We start from the raw sequence: 27,733 nt of genomic DNA, 5'->3' as shown, positions 1-27,733 counted from the left end.
TCCTAAAAAATGTCCTTTCTGACACTAGGTAGTCCATACTGCCTCCTGAGTACCTGCTCATGGCTGTCACAGTGCACTGAGCCACTTCCATCCCTGTGGGGACTTCTCCTGCTCCTGCTTGCTCTCCCAGATTTTCTTCTGGAATTCTAGTGAAACTGCCCTGCTCTTCCAGCCTTCTTTCCTTCACTGACTTAATTTAGTCATTGTGGTGCAGAGAATTGTTTTCACAGGGGCCTTCTTTTATCAGTTTACCTTCCGTGAAGCAGTTTCCCGTCTAAAAATCATTCCTGGTGCTCCAGTGATGTGTACAGCTGTTCTGCAGAAACTGCTCCCTGACCAGCCCTATCAGAGATACCACTTGTTTTCAAAGCAAATCGGTTTTAAAGCACCCTCTCTCGACTGAATGCTCCTCCTTTGTTCCCCTCAACTATGTAAGAAAACCCCTAATTAGGAAGCAGGCTTTTAGTACAATCACACTAAAATGGCATAATTTGTGATTAATGCAAAACCCGTGCTCTCAGTAGAAGAGATCTGATTAACTGTAACTAGAAGATGCCATATCTGATAGGTACCTAGAGTCACTACGGTCATTTGCATATTCTGTTCTGTTCAGTGGGAGGCGACTAAATGAAGCTGTAAATCATGCTCCTCCAGATATGCGTTGCAGAAGCCGGTTAAAAAGAGGTCCCAGTAGTCTCTGGTACAAGCGAAGGATCCAGTCTCAGGGTGAACTACTTCTCTGCTGTCTGAATTTTCCAAATGGTAAGTCAAATCTTTATTTTATCATTTAGCCAAAAATAAGTGAAGCTGTTGGAAGTACTATCTATTATTTTATAAGAAACTTTGTTTCAGTTCACTTACATGTCTCTCTATCTCAAGAAAAAAATGTTAGATGAAAATTGGAGATACACTTGTGATATACAAATCATCTGGGGACCAACCTAAAATCTTATGTATAATGAAGTGTATGGAAATGGATTTGTCTTCAGTATATCTGAATATCTGACAGATATTTTTGCCAATTACTCAACAACAGAAAAAATTCATTATGCAGTTCAGTATATTTATGTAAGTTTTGCTTCAAAATATTTTATAAAAATAATGTATATATTATTTCTAGCATTGTCATACTTTAATATTAAAATTCATAAATTTTGCATTAATAACTGTAATTATTGTAGGCGTCAACTATCATGACTGTTATGGAATAATTTTAGTGTTACTGTTTCTATTTTCATAGCTCATTTTCAGTCAGACTGGATTTTCTGTTATAATAAGAGACTGAAAATAACTTTCAAAGGGAGAATGAGCGAATTCTATGTCTATGTAAACCTATCTCACACACCTGCTATTTCATGGTATTTTTACATTGCGAAATCTCTTAAGCTTCTTAAAGTAGAAATTACAATAACATTTTCAAATTTTGTTGGTATGCTACTTTTACAATGTTTGTTCAGTTTTATGAACAGCAGTACAGTTTGTTGCTAAACACACCTTTGGGAAAAAAGAATGCTATTAATACAATTGCCTTTGGAGAAGCAAGGAGTTAAGCCTTAGAGACTAGTAATTCTTTAACATAACAAGGTAGTTCCCAGTTCTTTCATCCTCCTTTGATATTGGATCTTTAGGGGTTAGATTTTGACTTAACGTAATTATGGCAAACCCTTGTATTTGGATCTAGTGCTTTTTCAACCTCAGACTGAAGTTTTCCTTAACAGAGTGAATTAAGCTTATTACATACAGGTACTGTGAACTATATGGAAGGAAATAATTTATGGAAAATACATCCTTTCCTTTTTATCTCTGAATATTAGCAATCTAAATTTACTGTACACTGAAAACCTGAAAATGCAGATTTTACTATAGACAAACGTATATATAAATAAGTTACAAATTATACAAATAAGCAAAAACAGAGAGAAGGAGACATCTTCTCATAAGTATTTTCAGAAGTCATGGCCTTTGTCTCACAGTGCACTGAGCTGCAGGAAGCACTTTTGGTTGTGGGATGTAAGGTGTCAGTGCTTTTGTCTTGTGCTGTTTGCCTTTTTATTTGGTCCTAATATCACAGATGAGTGGACGCTTTCATTTTGCTTCGCAAAGGGTAATGCCACAAGCTTGAAGCACTAGTGAATCAGTCCCTGTATTGCCAGGTGCTGTCTAGAACTGCAACTTCTGCCTCAGTTTTTGTTGAGGTAATTGGGTAGCTTACAGCTGACCGAAGTGGGAAATGCAAACAGAATTGCATTGTTCTTTTAATTGTCTGAAGTTTTTATTTATTTATTTATTTTCAAGCAACAGTTGTCTTTAAGTAGAGCCCCATATGTTGCCCATATTTGCATACACAAACTCTATTTAAACTGATGCCAAACATAGCAAAACATAGCTGCTTAAAAATGGGAGAGAAATTAGTAAAACGATCATCAAAATTATGGGGGAAGAATGTGTTCTTTCAGCACAACTATTTTGCATTGTTTTGGTGCAGGTTGGTGGCCCAATATGTGTAAGGTTTCTTGAAGTCATACATTTTCAAGAAACAGAAGGCTAAAGACAACAACCAACAAGTACAACCATAGGCAAATACTATTTCTTACCCTGTGTTCTGGCACTTGTTCGAAGAGTTGGTGAGGGTAAGTAATTGGCTTTCTTCATCCCTGTACAAAGTTGTCTCTCAAAACAAAGGAAGCACAGATCCTTGAAACTTTTTTAATTGCCAACCTTCAGTTTCTAGGACTGGAAACAGCACTGGCAATAAATGGATCGAAAGGATCTCCAATAGTTTTATTAGTTTGGGTCAAATATGAAATAAAATATCAAATGAGAAAGAATCCTTCAGACAGTCTCCAACTGAGAAACTGATTTTCCTTAAAAATCACCCAACTCACTTTTTTGTCATTTTGCTTAAATATGTGCTTGCTTAAAATAACTCTAAAAAGTATTCAGACAGTTAATACTACCAGTATACTTCGTCTGGGACAAACAAGTTAATGGAAAAGAACAAAACACTTGGAGGGAAAAAACTCTCAGCAGAGCTGCAGGGATATTCATGCCTATATTAGTACCTTTTCCCATGCCTATATTAGTACCAATACTCAAATAATCTAATAATAATAAACTCTAGTTATTACTCACCTCAGTTTTTCACTTAGCTGATTCTTAGGGTCCGTTTGCAAACTTCACTGTGGAGACTCAGACGATATGGATGTATCCAATCTCAGCTGTATGAGTTAGCCCTGCTGCAGCTAGGTTTTGCATATCAAGGTTGCATATGCATATACACAATCATGTATTTGGCATGCCACATGCATTCACAGAATCACGCAGACTCACAGAATAGTTGAGGTTGGAAGGGACCTCTGGAGATCATCTGGTCCAACCTCCTGCCAAAGAGGGTCACCTAGAGCACATTGCACAGGATGGCATCCAGGCAGGTTTTGAATAATTCTAGTGAAGGAGACTCCACAGCCTCTCTGGGTGGCCTGTTCCAGTGCTCTGTCATCCGCACAGTAAAGAAGTTTTTTCTCATACTCAGTTGGAGCTTCCTGTGCTTCAGTATGTGTCTGTTGTCTCTTGTCCTGTTGCTGGGCACTACTGAAAAGAGTCTGGCCCATCCTCTTGACACCCTCTCTTCAGATATTTATATGTGTTGATGAGATCCCCTCTCAATATTCTCTTCTCCAAGCTAAACAGTCCCAGCCCTCTCAGCCTGTCCTCATACGACTGGTGCTCCAGTTCCATATTCACCGTTGTAGCCCTCCTCTGGACTCATTCCAGTAGCTCCATGTTCGTCTTGTACTGGGGAGTCCAGAACTGCACACAATACTCCAAATGAGGCCTCACCAGGGCTGAGTAGGGCAAGATCACTCGACCTACTGGCAACGCTCTTCCTAATGCACACCAGGACACCATTGGTCTTCTCGGCCACAAGGGCTCATTTCTGGCTCATGGTTCACCTGCTGTCCACCAGGACCAGCAGGACAGCCCCCAGCCTGTACTGGTGCATGAGGTTATTCCTCCCTAGGTACTGAACCCTGCCCTTGCTTTTGTTGAACTTCATGAGGTTCCTCTCAGCCCAGCCCTCTGGCCTGTCCAGGCCCCTCTGAATGGCAGCACAGCCTCAACAAGTCCTTCCAGCTTTGTGCCATCAGCAAGCTTGCTGAGGGTGCTCTGTCCCTTCATCCAGGTCCTTGATGTGTAAATTGAATAAGACTGGGCCCAGTACTGACCCCATGGGGATACCACCAGCTACAGCCCTCCAGCTGGACTCCTGAACTGTTGTGTTAAAAAGTAACTTCTAAATATCTATGAATTTGGCCTAAGATTTCCTTAAAATTAAAGAAGTCAATGAACTGCAGGTGCTTGTATGTGGTGCTTTTCTGCAGCTCTAAAGAGAATGAGCAGCTCCTCACACAAACTGTTTCTAGGAGATCCTGGATGGTCACAGACTTCCTATAACAGGCATGGCAACAACCTCGCTGGGATGATGCATTTTCGGTCTAAACCTCATATTTCCAGTAATTTGTTAGTATCCCTGCAAAACACCTACTCTGAAACACTCATGCTTTTCTCTTCCAACTCTACTTTTTTTTTAGAGTTTAAGAATAAATCCCTGGGTGTAATTAAACTTTAAAACAGAATAAGTTTCCCACATCAATATAAAAACAATGGCATTTCTGAAAGCTCAAAATTAAGCTTGTTCTGAATTTCAGACTTGGCACAAATGTAGGCCAGTGTTTGTTTAGTCTGGAAATCTTTGGCACCAAAATAAAAATTCCTTGTAGTTAATGTGACGACAGTACTTACGCTGCCTGTATTTTTTTTGCCTATTTTTTCACTGGTGTTCCTGTGCTTTCTATCCGTGGGATAAATTATAACTCACTGCTAACTTGCTTTCTCTTTAAAACTTATCTGCCATCTGTTGCACCCACTCCTTCATTATCTGTGATAGCAATAGCCACCACTCTGTAATCTGCAGTTACAGATAACATTCAAGTGAAATCTTTATTAATGGTAAGTAGAATTCTTATGACTGCTTAATAGCTCTGGATTGCATGTCTGCTGTTTCCTGGGATATTCACAGATTAGGTCAAAAATAATGTCCACAAACCAATAACCAATTTCTGTGAAAAAGTGTTTTTCTGGAGGGTTCCTGAGCCACACTGCCAGCTGCTAGTTGCATACACCTAATTATAGGAGGTGTATGTCAAATAAACACAAATAAAAACATCAGTGAGGCACAGGATCTGCCCTACTACTATTATGTGAGGATAATATATATTCCTTTACCTACCTTTCCAGTCCATTTCTTCACTTCCCCTTCAGGTTTGCATTGCTGATGGTGCTCGTCTGTTTCTGTTCTTGCTGATGGTGCTCGTCTGTTTCTGTTCTTGCACAAAATCAAACTATCTTACACAAATCAAACTAAGTCATAACAGTAGTTTCGATGGAACATCAGTTGTTGCATTGACTGTAGCACAAAGAGCATCACCTCAAAGCTGTAGAATTGCTATTACAGGCACGCACACGTGTTCTGCACAGAACAGCCCACATGACTCAGCTTATCTCTGCATGATGCTGTTATCTGCTATTAGATGTACATCAGCAACATGGTAATAGCATAACCGATGTAGTGAGAGCATATTCTGAGATATCTTTATTTTATTTTTTTCCTTTGGTTTAGAAATATGGTGGGGTATGTACATTTGATATTCCTATCTACCTTCCTCTTGGTTTCCGTGACATCAGAATCATGTGAGTTGCATTTAAAATTTATTTTCTAATTAATTTTATTCTGCATAAGTGTTTAAGATGGTACAGAATTAATATTTTTAACCTAAAATTAGCTAGTTTATCTCAAACCATTGATCACAGCTTAAAAGTTAGCTCTACATGTTGTTTTCTCCCTATATTAAAATGCACAGAGTAGTGTCCATTTCTCTGACATTAAGTATAGGTTCTACTTTTGCTCTTTGGCATGTCTGCAAGCAGAAGGAAAAGGCTTCTTAGATTTAGAGTAGCTGATATTCCTGGCCCCAGCTGGGCAAAGTCTCTCAGAGCATGCTTAAATCACACTGAGCAGGTTTAACACATGCACTTTGTTGCACAGTTCTAGTGGCCCTGCAATCATTTCCTACCGGTGAAACAACATTATATAGCACTCACATTGTACCTGGTCTCCAGTTGCACTGCATATTTTTCTGAAAAACAATGTAAGATACAATCTTATACTTAAGATATTTATCTTAAATATTAAATATTTCCCCATATTGTCAATTTTACAATATGAATAATAATTTTTAGAACAAACTAGATCTATTAAGAGATTGAATTCTGCTGAAGAATTAACCAAGAAAATTTTCGCAGATGTCACTGAGTTTACATAAGGCCTCCCGTTTTATCTTTGTTTCCTTTCTTTTATGTTTTCCTGAAGAGTGCTGTACTTCCACTATGTTCCTCCTTTGGTGGGGCAAGGCAGGACTTGTGGGTGGGAATGCTGTTACAATGATGGACTCAGGGTTGCTTATACCCGATGTGGATAATTTAGGTGTCTGAGTAAATGAGTCTATATGTAATGTCAATGGAGAAAGACCACTTCAGAGAGAATGGGAAGGAAGAATGAAGAAGGACTCACCCGTGACCTGATCTATGCATGCATCTAAAGCCAGGCAGTGCTCCCCCAAAGTGTCATTTTTGATAGAGATTCTCTGTTTTGATTAGCTATTCGGTTACATCATCTCATTTTCTTGCTCCCTCATTTACTGTAGCTCCTGTACTGATATGCCCAGTTTCTATCCTTGCCAATTTTCTCATGTTTCTCTTCTCCAAAATTGCATTTGACCTTCAGACTAAAGTTTCTATGTTCAGAAGTCAGTTTACAGTTCAGGTAGCAGGGCACTTAAATAGCTGTCAAAATTGCCTGTTTCAAATTTCTCTGGACCAGTTTCAGTATTCAAAAGTTTATTCAAAAATACATGCAGTTTCTTTAATAAAAAATTAGTTCCTTATGCCCAACTTTTTTCTTTCTTTTTTTTTTTTTTTTTTTCTTTTTAATTTTTATTTCTTTATTCCCAAGCTGTTTACTGCTCTGCTTACTCCTCTCGTTCCTATCCGGTGTCTTCAACTTTTCATCTGATTCTTCCTTTCAGTCTGTTGCTTTTTTTTTTTTTTCTTCACATTTTTATGATTTTAAGAAAGAAGCTCTTCTGTTTGTTGTTGTTTTTATCCATTTTCTGCATTGAAAATGTATAGCAAAAAATCCTCTTTGTTATGTAAATAAATATTATTAGCAGAGTATGGAAAGCTAAGTTTATAGAACACTATTATAACCAATACTTTTCTTTGTGAAAGATCCATGTTTAGAACTCTGCTTTGAATAAATACAGGATTTCAAGAAAAGATTTGCATGAGTTCATTTCAACCAATCATACTTTCCAATTTAAAACTTTTTTTTTTTAACTATATGTCTGCTTTGAACCCAGGTGTTTATATTTGTTTGTTTGTTTTCTGCCCCACACACTATTTTTGCATGTTTTCATAGTCTTCATAACTGAAGATGAACATTTTGTTTTGTTTTGTTTCTTGAAAAAAATCTACTGGGAATTCATTTGCTTTTCATTATCTCTGAAAGCCTGGGGATGGTATTAGAGGCATTTGAATGGCCTACTGATCCAGAAATGCCAAGGTCTCCTCAGTCTTCAATATGAATAAGGTTTAATTCATCTGAGATTTTAATATTTTGTTCATTTGCAGATGATGCAATGGAAGGTGAGGCTTTAGTTGTAAAATGTCCCCGAAGAAATTCAGCTGTGAAAGTCACCTGGTATCACACAGACACTAAGAAAATAATTCCTGAAGAAGAAGAGGGATCACGAATATTTTCATTAGGAAGATTTCTTTGGTTTCTGCCAAATTCTGTAGAAGATTCTGGAAACTATACTTGTGTTACACATTAGTAAGTAGAATATTAAAAAGATAAAAATTTAAGATTTGGGGAAAAAAAAAAAAGCATAAGTATTTTAAAAATACATTTTGATTATTATCTGTGCAAATTATGCAATTTTTATGGTGTATGGAAATTTATTTAACTTTCATTCTGCAATTGTTATTTTTATAACAGGCCCATTAAAAATCGATATGCAATCGAAATATAGTAACCACACATGTGCTTTTAAAACAAGACTCACACGTTACGAATATTCATTCTATTCCATATAATAAAACTGTCATTAAAATACCTTCATTCATTTCTTAAAGCCCGAATAATAGCACAAAAGAGTTCAACATGAGTGTGAAGGTGCATCCATACAAGGAAGGAATATGTTTCCCAAGCCGGATACTTTATCCAAATGACACTAGAAGAGGAAGAATTGTTTGTCCTACATTTGACAATTATAAGAATGCTACTATGATCCAGTGGTATAAGGTAAAGAAAGTCCTGATAGTGCCAGCTGTAGATCAGATTACTGTGAGAAGTCATTTGCAGCCAAATAAAGAAAGCTGTCTTTTCCAGGATTGCAGACCTCTTCATGGGGAGAGATATTTGAAGAAAGATAAATATATTTTTATTAGTGACTTGACAAAGGAGGATGATGGTTATTATACTTGCCATTTTACCTACACTCACAGAGGAAATGTGTTCAATGTGTCAGCTACAAGGATCTTTATAAGTGAAGGTAAGACAATCATTTTCTAGCTTGCTAAAGTAGAAAAGATTATCATCTCCTTAAAGGAAATGAAACTCCTTGTACAATATTACCAAAAAAAAAAAAAAAGAAAAAAAAAAAAAGAAAAAGATCTTTGGTTGGTTAGTTATATCTTCTTAATGAAACTTTAGCTCAACTTTTTTTTTTTAGATGAATTTTGTGGGAGGGAATTCCAAAGGAGAAAGCTGGAGATACAGTCAGACCTGTCCATGTTTGTTTTCTTGGCAATATTTTCTGAGGGCTCTGGTTTCCTGCTGCAGTTGGCAGGGCTCATATTTTTGAGGTGAAGGGTCTTTTTTGTGGGTTACCACAAAGCTCCACTTTATATTTGTTTGGCAGGAAGAAGGACCTTAGCTAGTGACAATCTGGTGATCACTGGATCACTGATATGGTGATGGCATACAACTCAATACCCGCTGCCCCATCTTGATTATCTAGCATTTATTTTATAGTTGGACTGGAGAAAAAATAAAAAAAAAAAAGAAAAGAAAAGAAAAAAACTTTTAGATTTCTGTTGACTGAGATAAAATGAGGGACATATATAGATGGAAAATTAATGGAGCTCTGTGATTACTGTCTTTGTTAATTTGAAAGTGTCCATCATAGCAGAGTTGTGTGGACCTAGGGGTGTTTCTAGGATTCAATGTCCTCAGGGAGGCCTTGAATTTTGATGGCAGTCAGGGAAGAGCATGCCAGCAATCAGCAGTGCCAGACTGCATCAACTTACAAGACTTCAAAATGTGTTTTCATTCTGCAGTAAGATCAATATATATATATATATAATTTTTTTTGGTGAAACTAAATAATATTCATTTGCAGACCGACATCACAACTGTTTGTTGTTGGAAGGTGCCCAACTTTATGGGAAAGATACTGATTTGGAGTGTAGAAGCCTTTATTAGTTTTTGCTTCTGTACCCAGATCTCAGTAGCAGAGTTTGTTCCAATTATTCTGAGTTGGATAGAAGAGATCTGAGCCAATAGCTAATATGGTAGTTTAGGAGGTGCCACATCTTTTCTCCACGTCTTCCCTGTTGGTATACATGACGATCTCTGCCTAACATTCCATTTTTGTTTGAATGTACTTTCATTAAAACCTTTCTAGCCAGTCAAGAATTTTGTTCTGCTTGGCTTATAACAGAAATAGCTATTATTTATTTGGCACAAAGCCACCTAAAATTACACAAATCTTTGTTGCATCCAGACAGATTATTTCATTTCAAAGATAATCTGGCTTTTTAAATAATTCTGAAAGAAAAGATTGCAACATAACATGTGAAATCTCAGAGTGGTCTGTTGAGTCTGCTTTTTTTACCATTCAAAATACTTAACAGCAACATTCTTGACTTCTTATTAGCCTTTAAAATTATTATGCTGGATGAGTAAAGCTGTTACATGTTGCTAATATTGGTTTATGATGTAAATCCCTGTTGCCTTGCAGATCCATGCTGTCCAAGGGGATATTCTGCCTCTGAATGCCAGCATCTAAATGCTTAGCATTGACAGAAAGCTAGGAAATTGCTGCATTTCTCCAAGTTCAGATCCAGCTAAAGAAACTTAGACATGGTTAGGATAAGTAAAGAGAATGGCTTTTCTGGCAGCCTGGGAAAATGGTGCTAAATATGTTCTTACAGATTTTTTAGGGAAATATTGTTATGGGATTTACAGAGGTGACTTGAGAAGGAAAAGCTTATAATGAGGGAAAGGATAGCAAGCCATGTGTTTGGAGTGTGTTGTATGCAACAGTATGAATGGTAAGAAAAGAAGCAAAAAAAACAACACGGGAAAAAGATGCCTAACTGAAGCATCTGGATGTAGTTTGGGACCTGCATCAATTATTGGGACCTGCATCAATCAATTATTACTGGAGATGGAACATAAAAATATCAGAAGAAAAGAAGCACTCCTAAAAGCTAGTGGCAAGGGATGTTCAGTGTGAGGGAAGACAGATGTAAGAGGGAGTGGTTGTGTGCAGCACCAGTGTGTAGGGAGCCGGATGTGCTCAACGTTGGGAACAGAAGTCAACAGAGGCAGGCATCAGGGGAAGTGGGACTGTATGTCATATATTGCACGGAAGTGTATATTCTAGCTATTCTATATCATGGATAGGAGTCATTTCTCAAATGCCTGAAGGAATTTCATTTAAAAACAAAATTAGCAACTGAGAAAACACACAACTCCCAATGTTAGCTTTTTTTTTTTTTTTTTTTTTTTTTCCCCCACTCAGCATCTAAAAACAGTATTTGAGAAACTGAAACTTTTCCTTGCTCTTTATGTACAAATGTAAAAATCAAACAGGCAGAAAATATTTAGACTATTGACTTGTACTGTCTCACCAAAAATATCTGGTCATAGGAATAAAATCAGATAACACTGACAGGAATGCGAAGCACTGTTGTAATGTTTGCAAATCTACTTCAAGATGCTAAAGCATTATCAGTACAAATGATAGTCATTATTTTACAAAATGAAATTTCAAAACTTTCTAATCTATACTTCCTTCTCTCTTTAATTTCTAAAGCAAAACACCTGTCTCTACCTGCTCAAATTTTGTTTCCAAAAGAAAAAGATGTGATAGAAGTAGAGCTTGGTAAGTACAGACCTTAAATTGCTTTTAAAACAGTTTGTGATGACCTAATGAACATGGTGATCTTGAAGAATTAATGATGGAAATGTTCATTACTTTTTTTTTTTTTTTTTTTCCCCATTGTAATTTTAACCAGATTTCATGCACCCCAAGGCAGAGATGTGAAGTTAGGAATAACTGTTAGGATAACGCTTAGGCATTAAGCAGCAATTTCAGGACTTAAATAGTTAATTCTACTTTCACTGGGATAAACTAGGATAACTCACATGGTCAATTATCACATCTCAGCTGAAAGTGTGACAGCTTCCATGCACTTCAAAGAGGACCTTAACTAAACCCTTTGAAATTGATGGTATCCTTAAGAGAGGATAGATGCTTGATGGTATCCTTAAGAAAGAATGATGGTAAGAGAGAAAGACAGAGCAACTAGAGATACTCTTTACTTGTGATTCTGGTCTGGACATAGCAGCTGCATCTCTGTTGATGAATGAATGAGAACAAGGGACTAGTCATTGGTCCTGCCATGGTGGCTGGCACTGAGCAGATTGCTCTGATTGAGGGGTGAAAGAACCAGGGACTGAACAAGCAAATAGTAGGCTGAACAGCTCTTGGTGCAGAACATGTTCCCTGTCTCCCATTTGTTTAGGACTGGGGATGTTCTCCATGGTTTGGATTCTTCACCCCTTGTAACTTGTGGTAGGAGCAAGGGCCATCTAGGTTCTTTCTTTGTATAGTCAATGGAGAAAGATGGGCTTCTCCAGAAAGTGACTCTGCCCGTCTGAAACATTAATAGGTTGCCTAAGAAGCCTGTCTCCCAGGGGAGATAGGATGAATCTGGGCCACTGGGAGCTGGGATCACAATTACAGTTCCACAGTTTCTGCCCTCCAGCACTTGTCCTACAGCAAGACTGCTCTAACAGCATGTACCTTGGGGGACCTGGGCTCAGGCTCCTTTTCATGTAGGCTTGTATTCCTGTTCTTTTTTTTTTTCTTCTTTCCTCCAGTTTCTTTGTCACTCAGAATTAGTGCACCAGATGGCTAGTCTTTAATATTCTCTGTGCTCTGCCTAACCTTCTCGGACAGTATGTAATCTTGCAATGCAAGATTAAAAGTAAAGTAAATTTGATTAGCATCTAGAAAATACTTTCTGTACTGGGTCTATTATATCCTCTTTGCAGAACTGAAAGGACTTCTCCATGATCCTTGTTACCAATTCAGGATGTAAATTATAAGATTTATTAACCTTATCTAAACACTGCTTTGATGCAGATTAACATGGAAATAATTTTAATAGTTTTAAAAATAAATAAAATAAATAAATAAAATAAATAAAAGTAGTTTTAATTATATTTTCTTCCAGTGCAACGGTGACTCTTTTTTTTTTTTTTTTTCTGGAATAAATATTTCCTGATGGTAAATACATAATAGGACATTTCCTGTTTTAGTTTTGGTTGGACTAGTTTGCTCTAGTCTTGTCCAGTTTGAATAAAATCCAAGATAAGAATCAGCAAACAAGACAAGTGAAATACTGTATGCTGAAATTAAATTATGCTATTTTCGTATGTCTGTATGTAAACTAGCATTTCCTTTCCATACTCCTCAATAGTTGATTAGGTGTGTTAAGCATCACAGGTAAAGTCTACTTTCCTTTCACAGTAACATATATAAATAATTCCCTTTATAATCCTTGTTAATGTATTAGATATTTTGTTAATATCTCCATTTACTATTTCAAGTCCCTCCTATGCAACATTTTCTCTAGGTTAACTCAGAAATATGTCAAAATTGCTAAGGTAAAATCAAAAGTGATATGGAGATTTATAGAAAAAGATGTTATGAGGAAAATAATGTTATATGTTATATATATTTTACATTGAGGAATGTTTACAGCTCTCTGCATCTTGGTTAGGTGCTCCTTTGTCTCTGAAATGTCAGGCCCGCCTGGGGATTAAAAAACAGCCTATAGATGTTGTCTCATGGGATGTGGATAACAACCCAGTAATATATACAGATACTTCAAGATTTCATGAAGAAACTCATTTGTAAGTACATATAATGTGGAATAATCCTTTTCTTAATGCAAATTTTGCTTAAGAGTAACCAATACCAACTCTTTCTCTCTATTAGTTTTGAAGGACAAGCACAAGAATATTACAAAGAGGCGACTTTGCACATCAGTGAAATAAAAGAGGAGGATCTGCAGTCAAATTTCACATGTGTAGTGGTGAATGAAATGGGAAATACAAGGGCCACGGTGACATTACAACTCAAAGCACAATGTAAGGGTAGAATTTGTTCATTTTGTTTTCTTACATACTTAACTCTCAATTTGAAATACATTGGTGGTTTTATTTTTATTTTAAATTTATTTTGCATGTTTATTTTAAAATTTGATTTATTTTCTGCTGGTAAGAAAGTTTGTTGGTTAGAATTAAAACCAGTCTTCATCCTCCCTACATCCTCAAATTAATGGCCAAGTTCTTGTGGCTTCCTTAGGCTATGGAAGGCCTTGGTGTAAATTCTACTTTGGGGGAAGGGAAAATGGTATCAGCGAGAGATTAAATGTGCAGAGCAGGACAGTGCACCACCCATGTGACAAGAATAACCTTTTCTAGGATATTCCTGCCCTCTCCCTCTAAGTGACACTGAGCTTACTCTGTGCCACACAAAGATGAGAGTGACAATTTGAAGGCTTTCTCTCGGTTTCATTTTGAAATGCATTGTTCTAGTCATTTCTGCTGGAGAAGGAGAATTAAGGTCAGTGAATGGTGGGATTGTCTTTATCAGTTATGGGAATTTTTTGTTAGGGATGGTCAAATCCCTGAATAAGCGTTGTTGCCAAATCACTAAGTTTGATCCTTATGACAGGAGTGGTGGTCAATGGTTTCCTCTCTTATCCCTTCAGATGGGCTGAACCACCTCGAGACGAAATCCCACGGCCTTTAAGATTAGGGATTACTTTTCTATGAGAATGAGTAAAATCAAGTTTATTTTGATCACTTAACATGAAGGGGAAGGAAACTGAGTAACACTTCCTGTTCACTCTAGTTCAGGCAATGCAATCATTTATTGACCCTATACTGCAAACTAGAAGAAGCAAAGGCTGCATGAAGGAACAAGTATATTTGATATTCCATATTTCTGAAGTGATTCATGAAACCTTATTTCTGCTGTAGACAAATCTTATTTTATTTTTATCCATAGGTCATCCGTAAATGTTCAGGAAAGCTCTTGACTGTGACACCCTTTGCAACAGCCTATTTTATGTGGATGTCTATGCCTTTCTTGTTGCTGCTATTGTCAAGATGCCTGCTTCTGCTACTCCTCATCACTGTTGGTGTGAGCAAGGCTAAATCTAGAAATGGCTGTGCACTGCTTTAATTTTCTTTACTTGCTCCTCATACAGTTCAGCAATATTTTTTTCTAAAACATTGATAGCTTGCCTCTGAGTATAATGAAAATGCTGCATAGATGTCTTGTGCCTCACATCTTGTAAATGTGTAATAAAGACATGTACTCTTCTTTTTTGTTTCTTTTCGTTTTAGATGATATTTATTTATTTATTTATTTATTTATCTATGGTCATCTCTTAGTTTTTCCTACAGCATAACTCATGTCTCCTAGCTACTGTCTGTTATTGTGCTTTTTACACAAGTTTCCTCTGTATTGTGTGTTTTTTTTTTTTTTCCCCCAAGTTTTTTAGTATGGGTTACATTGTTATTATTTGTAGCACAAATCTGTGATAGGAAGTAAGAGATCAATAGATGGTGCATTTACTACTGAAGTTACTTGCAGAAACTGCATGGACTAGTTAAATTGTGTTTAGCAGCACAGGTGACAGGTTAAAGAAAGAAACAAAGATGCTGTAGGTGACTGCATTTAAGCTCCTCTGCTTGAATCTGCTCCATCTTACAGTCTTCAAAAATGCTGAATGAATAAATCACCACATAGAAATTTTCCTGGGAAACCAGGAATTAAATCTAATCTTCTCAGCCATAATCAAATACTTTAAGAACTAGCTCATTTTTAGCAGTATCTTTATAACAAATTTTAGCAATTTGATTTGTTAACAGTTGTCACCTATATAAGAATTACTAGTTGCCAGAGAGGAGTGAAGAGAAAATACGGGGTTTCTGTCAGAGTCAGAGTCAGCTGTTTGGTTTTGTCTCCATGACAAACAAAAATACTAAATACTGCCAGGAAAGCACAATATGAAACCCTTCCTTCAAAATTATTTCCTGTCTTTTCCCTCCCCACTTTGCCTGAGGCTGTTTGATATCTTCTGACTCCTTTACTAACACTCGTTCATAAAAAAATAGCCTTTATGTCTCATAATGGTTTTAATACCTTAAAGCAATTAGTAATTAAAGTAATACCTTATAGTATTAGCCCATGACAAGGGCTGTCTCATTTCCTCCAGATCTTTCAGTCCTGTGCCTCCATTTATAATCCCAGAGATGGTAATCATCCCATGTTTTACATTCTCCCCCTGCCACAAGACACAATCTCTGATGTGCTCTGAGATCATCTCCATAACTTCTCTATGGTCAGTATAAGGAATTTGCAAAAGGTTTTCATTACATTTCTTCCTCCTTTCCTGGCCAAGATGTAGCTAGTCTTACTGGACACCTGGCAAGAGGCAGCAACTCTGCCTGCAGCTAAACTCTGTTACCCTCCACAGCTGCTTGGTGTCTCTCATGCTGGAATATACCACCTCCTTGCACCACAGTGCTGGTGTCCAAGCCAGCTCAGATCACTGATAACTGCAGTGGGTAAATGCTTACAAAAGTAGCACTGCTGTCAGGGTTGGGGTGGGAGGTGGCACGACACCATTAACCCCTGACAGGGAAGCCATGACAAGTGGAGAAACACTGGAAGTTTTAACTCTTTCCAGCACAGCTCAATCAGGACAAGAACATTACCTCAGCATCACATCTAATCTGTCTTCTCAGGAATTCAGAACCTGTCAGAATATCTCCCAAGTGTTTACCTTTTTATTAACAAATAAATTGCCACTAGCTTCTAGTTCTTCATGAAATCACAGAATGGTTTGGGTTGGAAGGGACTTTAAAGATCATCTGATTCCCTGCCATGGGCAGAGACACCTCCCACCAGTCCAGGCTGCCCAAAGCCCCATCCAGCCTGGCCTTGAACACCTCCAGGGATGGGGCAGCCACAGCTTCTCTGGGCAGCCTGTTTCAGCCTCTCTTCATAGGAGAGGTGCTCCAGCCCTCCAACCATCTTTGTGTCCCTTCTCTGGACTCATTCTGTAGGTCCTTCTTGTGCTGGGGTCCCCAGAGCTGAATACAGGGTTCCAGGTGAGGTCTCACAACAGCAGAGCAGAAGGGGACAATCACTTCCCTCGCCCTGCTGGCTATGCTGCTGCTGCTGCATCCCAGGATAAGGTTGGCTTTCTGGGCTACAAGTGCACATTGCTGGCTCATGGTGAGATTCTTCTTCATTCAGGGCTGGTTAAATAATTGGTGGTTGTGTTTCATGGCTCTGACGCACAAGTATTGTCTCATCTCCCCCTGGGCATTGCTCAATTCTCATCTGCAAAGAAGTGTAAAATGTCTGGGGTACCACAAATCCTTCTGGTGTGAATGTTCTGCTCTGGAGAATGCCTGAAATTCCAGTTGTTCTGAGAAGAGATAAAGTTCATCCCAGCACATCAGGTCTGTTTTTCCTCAAAGTTATTTAATGCTGGACCTAACATTTTATCTCATCTTCAGTAAAAAGATGTGGCCAGGGATTCCAGATCCAGACCTATGTCTTTGCTATCTGGAAGTGTGTTTTCCTTAGAAAACTAAATTTAGAAAAATATGCTGTTCTTACAGAATCTGTCAGGAGATGCCTTCAAATGTTCTTTTATGATTTGTTTTCCCTGGCCTCTCAAATATTGTTTCCTGTGATCTGATAGTTCTGTGTTCCCATTGCTCTTAAACATCAATAAATAGTATTAAATTACAGTCAGCTCATGAACTTTCTGCTACTAAATATTGCAGTGAAGTCAAATCAAGCAGCAGGATTTGGTCAGTCTTGATCAGGGCCTCCAAAAGTGGCTTCTGGCCTTTGTCCCCATTGTCCTGAATATAGTCAATTTATTCCAGAGCAATGAGAGGCTGAGTCAGCCTTACTGGGAACTGAAACTGATCTTCCAGAAAGACCCCTATGGAGATTCTTGTCTGAGGCTTTGCAAGTTTTATAAGCACAGGAAATTTTTCTTTTTTTTTTTTTTTTTTTTTCCCTGGACTTGGTCTAATCACTGCAAGGCCAAATGTAAACAGCTTGTTTTAGGCTCATAATTGCAGAAGTTGTTGTTGGAACCTGTTTCTTTTCTATTTGTTTTCTAAACAATTGCAAATCTCATAGTTCTTGTGGAGGTATTTTTCACCGGGTGCCTGATGGCTGGATGTTTCTTTCTCCCTTTAAATGGCAAAGAAATAAACAAGAAGAGTGAAAATCATGTCAGATTTGTCTCATTTCCTACTAGGGGAACTGGGAAATGTACTTGCAAAACCTTTGTTTATCTAGCTTTTCAGTGACATTTCTCAGGGATTTATTAATTAATGCTTTAATTTAAGGTTGTCTCCAGAGGTACTACACAATGTACTGACTTATTCACCACCTTCTGGAGAAGCTAGGGAACCTGTAAATATCAATATATGAGACTCTTCACTGCTATATATTTAATCCTATTTCATTCACTTAGGGCAAGTCCAAGAGAAGCTCTGGAATTGCTTCTTGGTGGTGGTAGTCTGTGCATTCACCTGGTAGCTTGCTGGCAGCATGAAATCTGCAACTTGTTCCACTGTGTCTTGCTGACTCTTTTGTAGAGGAAATTGAGATTGGCCCAACAGACTGCTGTGACATGTAGCTCCTCAGGTGCTGGTGAACAGCCTGTTGCTGCAGCCACGTGTGTTTTGTATATGTTTTGCAGGCAGAGGGAGGCAAAGCCCTGAAAATCTGATCCCTGTATAAGGCTTGTCTGGGTAGAGTTGCTACCAGCACATGTGAACACCGTCCACCAGATGGGATGTTGTAAAGGGTGTCTACAGTGAGAGACCCAGACCCCCAAATTAGTACTGCCAGAATGTCTATATTTCAATTTATATGTGGCCAACACTCAGTGGAGTATTTCTTTCCTGAGGCAACGTAGTCTGACATCGCAGCATACCTCAAACTTCCCTGTAAGACTGAAGGGATGGTTCTAGCCATACTCAGAACCAAGTTATTGCACCAGACAATTGTTATATTTACTACATTGTACTAAAAAAAATTCATGTTGTCACTTTTATGCACTTTTAAAATCACTTTTGTGATATGCTATCTGGACTTTTCCATTTGCATTTCTTTTGGGGTCAAAGTTTGTCACCCACTCTGACTCTTCCGGAGGTATATATTTTTTAATCCAAATCTTTTTAGTGGTCTGAATCACAGAAAAGTCACCAAAGTGGTTGCATTATTACAACTGTAAGACAATGAATCATCATGATGGATGGGAATAAATAGATTAAGAAGGTGGACTGCAAATGGAGCTCTCTTAACTGGTTTATCTGTCAGAGAAAAATGTATACGGAACTGCTCTGTGTCTGTGTGTTAAAACCAGGCGGAATTAATTTGGGTATTTTTATTTGCTTTGAAGCATATTTCTACTATGAGGCAATTGCTGTTAATCTTCCATCCAATAGAATAATGCTTCCTCTTTGTGTAATTGCTGTATATATATATATTTTAATATTTTAATTTCAAATGTGGCTATCTAGAATTCACAGTGTTTTCTATACCAAATACTGTGAGAATTCAATATGTCTGGGGCATAGGTCAAAAATATCTCTTCAGTTTTTTGGCTGTAATAATCTGAGGATTAAGCTTCTAGCTTTCTAAACTGGAGAGAGCACACAATGACCTCACTTCTATCTCCCAGCATCTTTTTCTGCAGCAGAACCAGATGTCATCTAGAGGTTGCCCACATCTAGACTGACTTCTGCTATGTGAATCACAAAGAGAGAGGAGAAACAGGCAATTACAGGAAAATATCTGACTGGATTGCTATAGAAATATAGCTGTTCCCTAGAAGAGCGATAATCACAATCGCTATACTGTGAGCATATGATAGCACAAAGCTGATGACAGTCATCTTTGATAGCTTTCATCTCTGAGGATGAAGTGATTGGATTCAAGAGCTCTTCATTGAGGGAAGCTGGAACTGCAGTGGATGACTTTCTTCCCAGTTTTCCTTACTTGTCATTGTTTTTTTATGCTCTTTGACCCTCAAAGGAAAAGAAGGAGGAGAATCTCATCTGCCACTGCCATAGTTTATCTTATTTTTAAGGCCAGACTTGTTCTGTTTTCCTGCTTGTCTTGTGTACTTTGTTCTTATCTTGCAGATTTTATTAATTGCACATGTTTCTCCATACCCTGTTTGCGCAACAATGCCCCAAGCCTCTGCTTGCCCCTGCATGGATGCTTACTAGTGTCAAGCTTGGGCTCAACTGCCTTGCAAAGTGATTGAACATTGTTGTTGAGCAAAATACTTAGAAACATTGCTCCCAGATGTGGTATTTAATGAGCTTTGGTCTGGGTGCAACACTCGCAGATATTAATTGTATACTGCTCAGTACACTTCTACTTTAGGGGTTCAACAGGCCTCTGTGCTGGCTACATCAGCTAGGGAAGGTAAAGGTCTTGTCTTCTTAGTTGTGAACTCCTTAAAGCCATAGCAGATGTAAAGATATGAGAAGCTAAGGCTGCAACTAACACTTCATTTCTCTTCTTTGCAGCAGATCATCCTAATGTCCTCATGATCGTTGGATTTCTAGTTCTTCTCGTGATAGTAGCAGTCTCTGTTGTACTTTATCAGTTCTTCCGAATTGATATTGTCCTATTTTATCGGGAGATATTTCAGCCCTACTCAGTCAAAGATGGTGAGTAAGCATTGCATAAGAAAGTTTAAAGGACAAGAAAGGGCAAACCATGTGGAAACAGATAAATCTGATAGTTGTTTACTAACTCAAATGACACTTGAGCCTTATTCATCACTTTCTCATGCTTCTTGAAATCATTTATATAAGGGGGAACGAGCATAGTTCTAGCAGTGCTTTGCACTCACCACAGAACCATTTATTGGTTCTATAATGATGTATTGCAGAAACAAAGGATTAAATCCTGGTTTCACTTTTTTTTTTTTTTTTAAATAAAAATATTTGTCATGAAATATTGAGTGACAGTGAAAATCTGATTTAACAGCCTATTATTCCACTGAAATAACAAACAATCAGACTCATCTCTATTTCATGTTAATACATGTATGCATTGATTAATTGATCTCTTACTTTATACACCTTAAGATACAGCTTTCAGAATGCAACAGGCAAATTCTCCAAAGCAGCAAATGCATAAGACATAACAGTTCAGCATGGAAAACACAAAATGCGCACGGTCTCTGATTTCCAAACATGTATCCAAAGACGCACATCATTATAATTATCAGGAAGATCTACTTAAATCTATTTCAAAGACTGTATAGTTGTTATTTTACTCAGCTTTACAATAGACAGCTCTAATTCATGTTAACAGAAGGCACTTTCCTCTTGCTCTACCTTGCAGATGGGAAGATATATGATGCATATGTGATCTACCCCAGAAGCTATGGCAATGAAGCTAATTTTGTGGAATATTTTGTACACCAAATTATGCCAGATATTCTAGAAAATAAATGTGGATATAAATTATGCATTTATGGTAGAGATACTTATCCTGGAGAAGGTGAGTTTCAACTCAGATAATGCACTGCATTACTTGTTAAGTTGGAGCGAGTTGTGTTTCTAGACCCTTTCAGGAGTACGGAATATCCCGTTGCATTCCTGAGTGGGCTGCTCATCTCATCAGCAGCTGTGTGTCTAATGTGTCAGGCAGGGTGACACAATGGCACTTTGTGCTTGTTGGTGTTCTATGAAAAGCAAGTTGTAGGCTGGGGACAGAAATTGTTTATCAACTTCTTGGGTGATGCAGGAAATGTGACTCGAAGTGTGACCTGCTCTTTGGGTTGTGTAACTCTGCATTGCCACTGTCTGGGCAAAGCCATGACAAACCATTCATGAGTAGGCCTACAAGATACCAAGAGAAGAAAACCACAGAGTTGAAGAATTAACCTTGCTGTTATCACTCAGGGTTTTTCAACCTGTGACAAAGGATGTCATAGTTACAGGAAGTTCAGATTCTGTTCACAAAGATGACCTACTTTCATTTTTTACAATTCCCAGAGCTACTTCAAGAGACAATCTGTGTTCTCTATTCCCATTTCCTTGTCATCCAAAATGAATTTGTGTTAATTAATCTGTGTTAATTTTCACAAGGACAACCCTACACTCTCATATTAGCTGTCATCTAGATATTATCTGCTTTCCTCCAGGGCTTAATTGTCTGTCTTGTGCTCTGGTGTTCTGTGGACCACATGTTCTCTTCTTATCAGAAAACAGGCATGAAACCAAAGATAGCCCATTCTGAGTTATACACTTCTAAAATCATCTGCATTGGACCAGATGTGACTCATCTGCCCAGATCTGGGCCAATATTCTTGATGTCTTCTTCTGACAAGTGGCAAAAGTTCTGCCTGGCCTTGAGAAAAAACACTGCAACAAGAATGAAAAAAAAAAAAAAAAAGCAAGAATTGCTGATCCAGACTATAGCTATCAGCTCTCATGTGAGTTTCAGAATAAGGAACTAACATTGGCCCACAAAGATGTTAATGGCAGAAATTTATGCCACCTGCTGAGGTAATATTCTGTTTTGGGATGGTATTCCTAAACTTTCCTGGAGAAAATGGAGCACAGCATGCAACTGAAATGCAGACTGGGACTAACAGGGATTCTCTTGGTTGAAAACAAAGACATTTTCATTGTGCAAAGGCATGAATGAATGCCTGTAGCCCAGGCAGTATGAAGACCCACCAAGTCAGCCTCGGACAACTAATAACTCCTTTTTTGACTCATTCAGTTTGATTTTACTAAAACTCTAATAATGTCTTGAGCATTGACTGTTGTCTTTTTCTCTTCATGTTTATATTCACAGCCTTCTGCTTTTGTCTTCCTTGTTCACTTTCAAGTCCCAAATATTTACACTTGGGTGGAAAAGTTGTTCAGAATCTGTCGTGGGGAGCACATAAAAGTTCCCTGCTTCCAGGCAGATGGACTTCACGCATACACTCCTCACTCTTGTTTACCTTGATCTTGATCTTGATTCTTTTGTTATCAGATTTCCAAATCCAAAACCTTACAGTTAAAATATGCTAAACACAGAGTAAATCAGGAGTATTATCAGTAAATACCACTGAGTTACTGTAAACTTTCCTGAATATGTATCATATTATTTGATGAATCATCTGTTTTTCACTGTTAAACTCCATGTATTTCCAGAAAACAAAACGCAGCGAGGATATAAAATGGGATCGTTATTTGAATGGGATTATTATTTGAAGAAGAGTTCATGACTCTCGGTTCCAGAGGAAAGCTTTGTAATTTGTAACTTGTGCTCTTCCAGTAATAAAAAAGATAAAGAGAATAATTCAAGCAACAAACGGCACTACACAGCTGTTGGACTTCCATTGATTTTCCTAAATTCACTTTTTGTTATTGTTGTTGTTGTTTCCTGTTCTTAACTGATTAAAGGCATTTTCTGTGCCTTATTTGTTGCCTGAAAGAGGTGTAAATGCAAGTATTGCCCAGCAAAGGAAGAGGTTTCTGCTCCATTCTTTTCATGGTCCCATTGGCTTGCCCCAACTACATTCCTTGACACAAAATCTAACTAAACACTGTCAGAGCTGCTGTATCTGTAACACATACACACAAAAAGAGAAAATAACATAAAAATGATCATACGAATGATAATACTTCACTGCACCAATGTTCTGTGCAGCCAAGTGTCCTACCTTCTGCAGTAACCATGGGCAAATTACTGGAAAAGACTCTAAGAACAGTCTTTTCCTGAGCCAGGAATTGCAAATGCTGGGCCTCTCTGAGACTGAGAAGACCTTTACAATGGGCTGGCAACCTCTAGCAAAGAAAAGAGGTCGCATATGCAGATGATAGATAATGTCTTTTAAAAGTGCCTTTAAAGAATAAAGAATGTCTTTATTAAATCGCTGTTACATCAAAATTCCTTAGCTCAGCTCCCACTTTGGGATTCTTTGGCCCAGCATCACATACTTCCAGTAAAACAACTCCAGTTTCCCTCCTGCAGACCACAGGAAACTCTGCTGACTGGGACAAGTATTTCACCAGATAGGTACTCATCTGCAGTGTTCTTCTCATGGACAGCAGGTCATTGAGAAAAGCAGATCCTAGATGTGGAGCTTTCTGAGCTGGCCCAGAGCTTGAGTTTCGTAGGTACAACACAGCCAACATCACAGTCCTAACTGTGGTTAATGAGCTGTCCCTAGCAGCTTTTCAGTGGGAAAGAAAAACACCTTTAGTCATGGTGATGATCAAATACCCTGCAAGTCTGGATCCAGCCCTGTTGGGTTAACATCTAAATTAGCACGCTATAGCTCAGGAGTACTAGCACTCCCTCTGCAAGAAAATAAACCTCTTAGAAGTCACCCAAATGGATCCAAATTATTATTTTTTTTCATGGCTAAGTATTGAAGGATTGTTTTTTAGAGCACTAAACTGAAAGAATATGATTCCTTACATGCAAATTATTGACTAAGCACAGATTTGATGTAATACAGATCTACCGAGCTTGACCTGCGGATTAGAAATTCCTAACAATCCCTAACAGTGTGAAAATATTAAGATTTCAGCTAAAGAAAACATCTGAAAGGAAACTGATTACTGTGAGTTTTTTAAGCTCTTTTTCTAATGAATAAACTGTATCTGACTGAAGTGAGACAGGTTTCTTTTGGTTGAAAAGCAATGGAAATGAAATGCCTATGCACAAAAGAGTCTATAAAAGAAATTTCAGTCTCACCATTTTCTTGTGCATTGTAGACAAAGCCAGTGCAATTGAGAAGAGGATACAGAAGAGCAGACGCCTGATCATTCTTCTAACACACCAGCTGCTTAATTGTAAAGAATTTGCTTATGATCAACATGTTGCTTTATACAATGCCCTCATTCAAAACAATACAAAGGTGATCTTGCTGGAAATGGAGAGGATGGAGACGTATGAGACTCTTCAGGAATCTCTTAAATATATCATCAAGAAACAAGGTACTGTCAAATGGAAAGAACAGCACACTGTGCACCCACAGTCATCCAATTCTAAGTTCTGGAAATGTGTGAGGTACCTTATGCCACTGAGACTCAGGTCATCATACTCAGTTAATGCTGGATGAACAGTCTGTCTAAGAAAGCTCTAGTATGCTGTCAGGTCAAACCATATACCTGCAGCTTCTTTTGCTTTCAGTAGGAACATTATTTTGCAGTTTGAATGTCTGGCTGCATTTTTTTTTCACTATTTAGTTTAGTCCTTCAATTGAGTAGTGATCAAGTAAACTGATAGAGGAAGGCCTTTGGGGCTGAGGGGAGTCTGTGGAGCTCTGAGAATTCTGCAAATGAATTATTCCAGATGGTGTACAAAATTTTGCATATAATTGGAAACAAACCTACCTCTACTCTTCCTATATGTACTTGGATAGATAACTGAAAGTTTTGATTCTGAATAGTTGAATATTCTGCAGGTTTACTTTACCTTTCTAATGTGGTTGATCAAACATAAACACCTTCTATATTACTTGACTAGAAAGTATAATGTTGCAGTTTTCTTCATTTTATCCACCATGTGTTTGTTTTTGCTCCAACAGTCATACTTCTATCATGAAATTTTATTTTTCCTTAGTAGGGATGCTTCAGTAAAAGCTCTTTTGAAACTAATGTGAATAGAGCATTTTTTAAAAATACAGTGTTAAGGAAAGTGCATACATACTGATTGACTGACATATATATGCATTTATATATACATAAATACATTTATGTATACATAAATGAATCTCATACAAAGGGGAAATTATCTTATAGAGCTATTACAAAGTGATTTTGAGATTAAAGATACACATACTTAAATTCTTATAGCTAGTAGTATTTTAAATCTTTCAGGCATGATAGACCGTACAGTTACTACTACTGCCTGATACAAATAACATATTAAAATTTATGTTACATAAGTATTGTAAATATTGTACATGGCTAGCATTCCTTTAAGCTACTGAAAAAAACTGAGACTGCAATTTTATAGCTGTCAGTATCCTTTTTTTTTTTTTTCTCCTGCTTTGATATTATGCCTGGCTTTACTTTGTTCTGACAGAGAGTAGCCTGAGATACAAAGGTCAGAGTAAAAACCCCTCTGAGTGCAGGAGTGCATGATCAAAGCATGTTCTAGTGCATATATCCTTGGGAGATTTAATCTTTTTGGGTTCTAAAAACAGGAATTTTCATACGGTCAGTGAAGGTTTGTTTTTGAGCTTCAGATCAGCTACAGAGATGGACTTGAAAAGACAAAATTAGATGCAGAACATCTAATGTTACCAAGTGCTTTCATTGTACATTGTAGGTTTTTATTGAATATGAAACTTCAGACTTATGGATGGCCATTTGGAATAGGAAAAACATGTATGAAATACATGTATAGATTTTTCAATGTGAAATAAAGGTCAATGGCAAACTAAAGAGCTTTTCATTGATTTATTATATTTTCAAATGCTGGTGAAAGTGAAGTCATCACTCACTGCACCACAACTGTAAAACATACAATGCAGTATTTTATTACTGCCTTACTAAACCATCTACAGTACTGGGACCCATTCCTGAAGGGCCCTCTAGTTCCCCTTCACTGTTTTAGGAAGATCCACAAAATGTATTTATGTCAACGTAAGAGATTTGGTTTATTATAGACTCAATAGGTGTTTTGATAGTTCTTATGGTAAGAACTTTCACAAAAAGAATACTAATACTAAGTCATGTATAAAGGCAGGAAAGCCTGTTGGTTTTCACTATGAAGATTTTTCACAGGAATTTCTGATCAAGACAAAATATGTACTTTCAATACTATTACGAGATGATTTTTAATAGAGATTTTGTAGTAGGCATTTATGAGAAAGAAAGGATAATAACCAGGTATCTATCTTGGAAACAATTTCTGGGGTGAATTTTGAACTTGGAAAAGAGTTGTGGAGGAGAAAGTATGATGAGCAAATGCAAAGGGGACTACAAATATTATTCTGAAATTATTCTGATTATTCTGAAATACGGGGATATCTCATTGACTTCTCTTCAGTTGTTGACTTCAGACCTGTGGTTAGGATGGTGAAAAACAAACCCACTAAATGGATCTTGTGGTGGCAATCTTTTTGCATCAAACCTCATGCCCAACAAAGGACAAAAAAATAAAAAGAAAAAAAATGCCAAGAATGCTTGAGAACTCTTAATGTGATTTATCAATAGTGAACAGTATAGCCTTGACAGAAAGAAAAGGGGTAAATTCTGAGAGTGGCAAAGACCTTTTACCAAGCCTAGGAGTGAATATGTGACTGCAGTAATGATAGAGAAATGCAGAAGTCGTTGATTACCTTTATAGTCTTTGGTGATTAGTACAGAAATTGGAGATACACACTCAACATCTGTTTATAACTATTTTCACATTTGTAATGTGAAAGAGGCAGTACAAAAAGACTGGTGGTATATTTTTACAGCATAAGTAGCTTAATAAAGATTTAAATTTTCGAAAACATGAATGGAAAATTGGCATTTTTTATTTCATATTGTGTTGGATACACACACATTACACCAGGCTACCTGCTTTAATGGAATAGCTAAAGAGAATTCTGCCCTGTGTCAAAATCTCTCATTTCACTGTAAAAATCTTATAAAAGATTCAGTTTAAATGCTTAAAACTTAAACTACACAGAACAAAAATAATTTTTGTAGCATAATTAGAACTTCCACCTAGATATTTAATACTTTTTAACTTCTCTTCTGTGCTCCCCTATTTTTGGTGCCATTGAAAAAATGGATAAGGGTATCATTTTGCTTTCTTGTAGTAGAGAAGAGGCAGCGTGCCATCTAGTGGATGAACACGTATCAAAAGATTGTGGCCAACTAGAAATAAGTCAATTTAAGAATGCCATTAGAAATATTCACAGTGAAAATTTCAGAACCTGCATACTGCTATAATTTCCTGACAACCATACCTGTGAAGAGCATCTCAGAATCTGGCACAAAATCCAGTGCTGAATTTCTTATAATATACTGTGAAGAAACAAAAGTGTCTTTATGGCATATAACTGCTTTCTGGATACTTCATATTTGACAAGTGCATGGTGTATTGCTGGCAACAAGGAAATACTGAAGAGTCAGGAATGAGCAGTGACTTTGTGAACGTCTTGATGAACTTGCTGAAGCTCCTGGTTTGACTTCCATGGTATGAAAACTAGTTCCTGCTAATATGAA

At 37.5% G+C, this 27,733-nt stretch overlaps 1 protein-coding gene across 10 annotated transcripts; it reads left to right on the top strand.

The window, feature by feature from the left end:
- The first annotated feature begins 463 nt into the window (after positions 1–463).
- On the top strand, positions 464–25,954 carry IL1RL1 (interleukin 1 receptor like 1). 10 transcript variants are annotated; one of them, XM_068680102.1, is made up of 12 exons: positions 605–762; positions 2,486–2,630; positions 5,681–5,751; positions 7,750–7,951; positions 8,254–8,422; positions 8,510–8,672; positions 11,223–11,291; positions 13,198–13,330; positions 13,416–13,567; positions 20,075–20,215; positions 20,898–21,056; positions 24,278–25,954. In XM_068680102.1, exons 3-12 carry the CDS (start codon positions 5,685–5,687, stop codon positions 24,622–24,624), a joined length of 1,602 nt encoding a protein of 533 aa, XP_068536203.1. In that variant the 5' UTR covers positions 605–762; positions 2,486–2,630; positions 5,681–5,684; the 3' UTR covers positions 24,625–25,954. The 10 variants fall into 10 exon arrangements, with proteins under 10 accessions (XP_068536182.1, XP_068536217.1, XP_068536237.1 ...); XM_068680083.1 differs by having other exon boundaries at positions 20,072–20,215; XM_068680110.1 differs by lacking the exon at positions 5,681–5,751 and having other exon boundaries at positions 20,072–20,215.
- The last annotated feature ends 1,779 nt before the right edge of the window (positions 25,955–27,733 follow it).

This window comes from Anas acuta, chromosome 1 (assembly GCF_963932015.1).
Source record: "Anas acuta chromosome 1, bAnaAcu1.1, whole genome shotgun sequence".
In the NCBI taxonomy this organism is placed as follows: Eukaryota; Metazoa; Chordata; class Aves; order Anseriformes; family Anatidae; genus Anas; species Anas acuta.
Note: the sequence above shows the minus strand (reverse complement) of the source record. Positions and strands in the feature narration are given on the sequence as shown.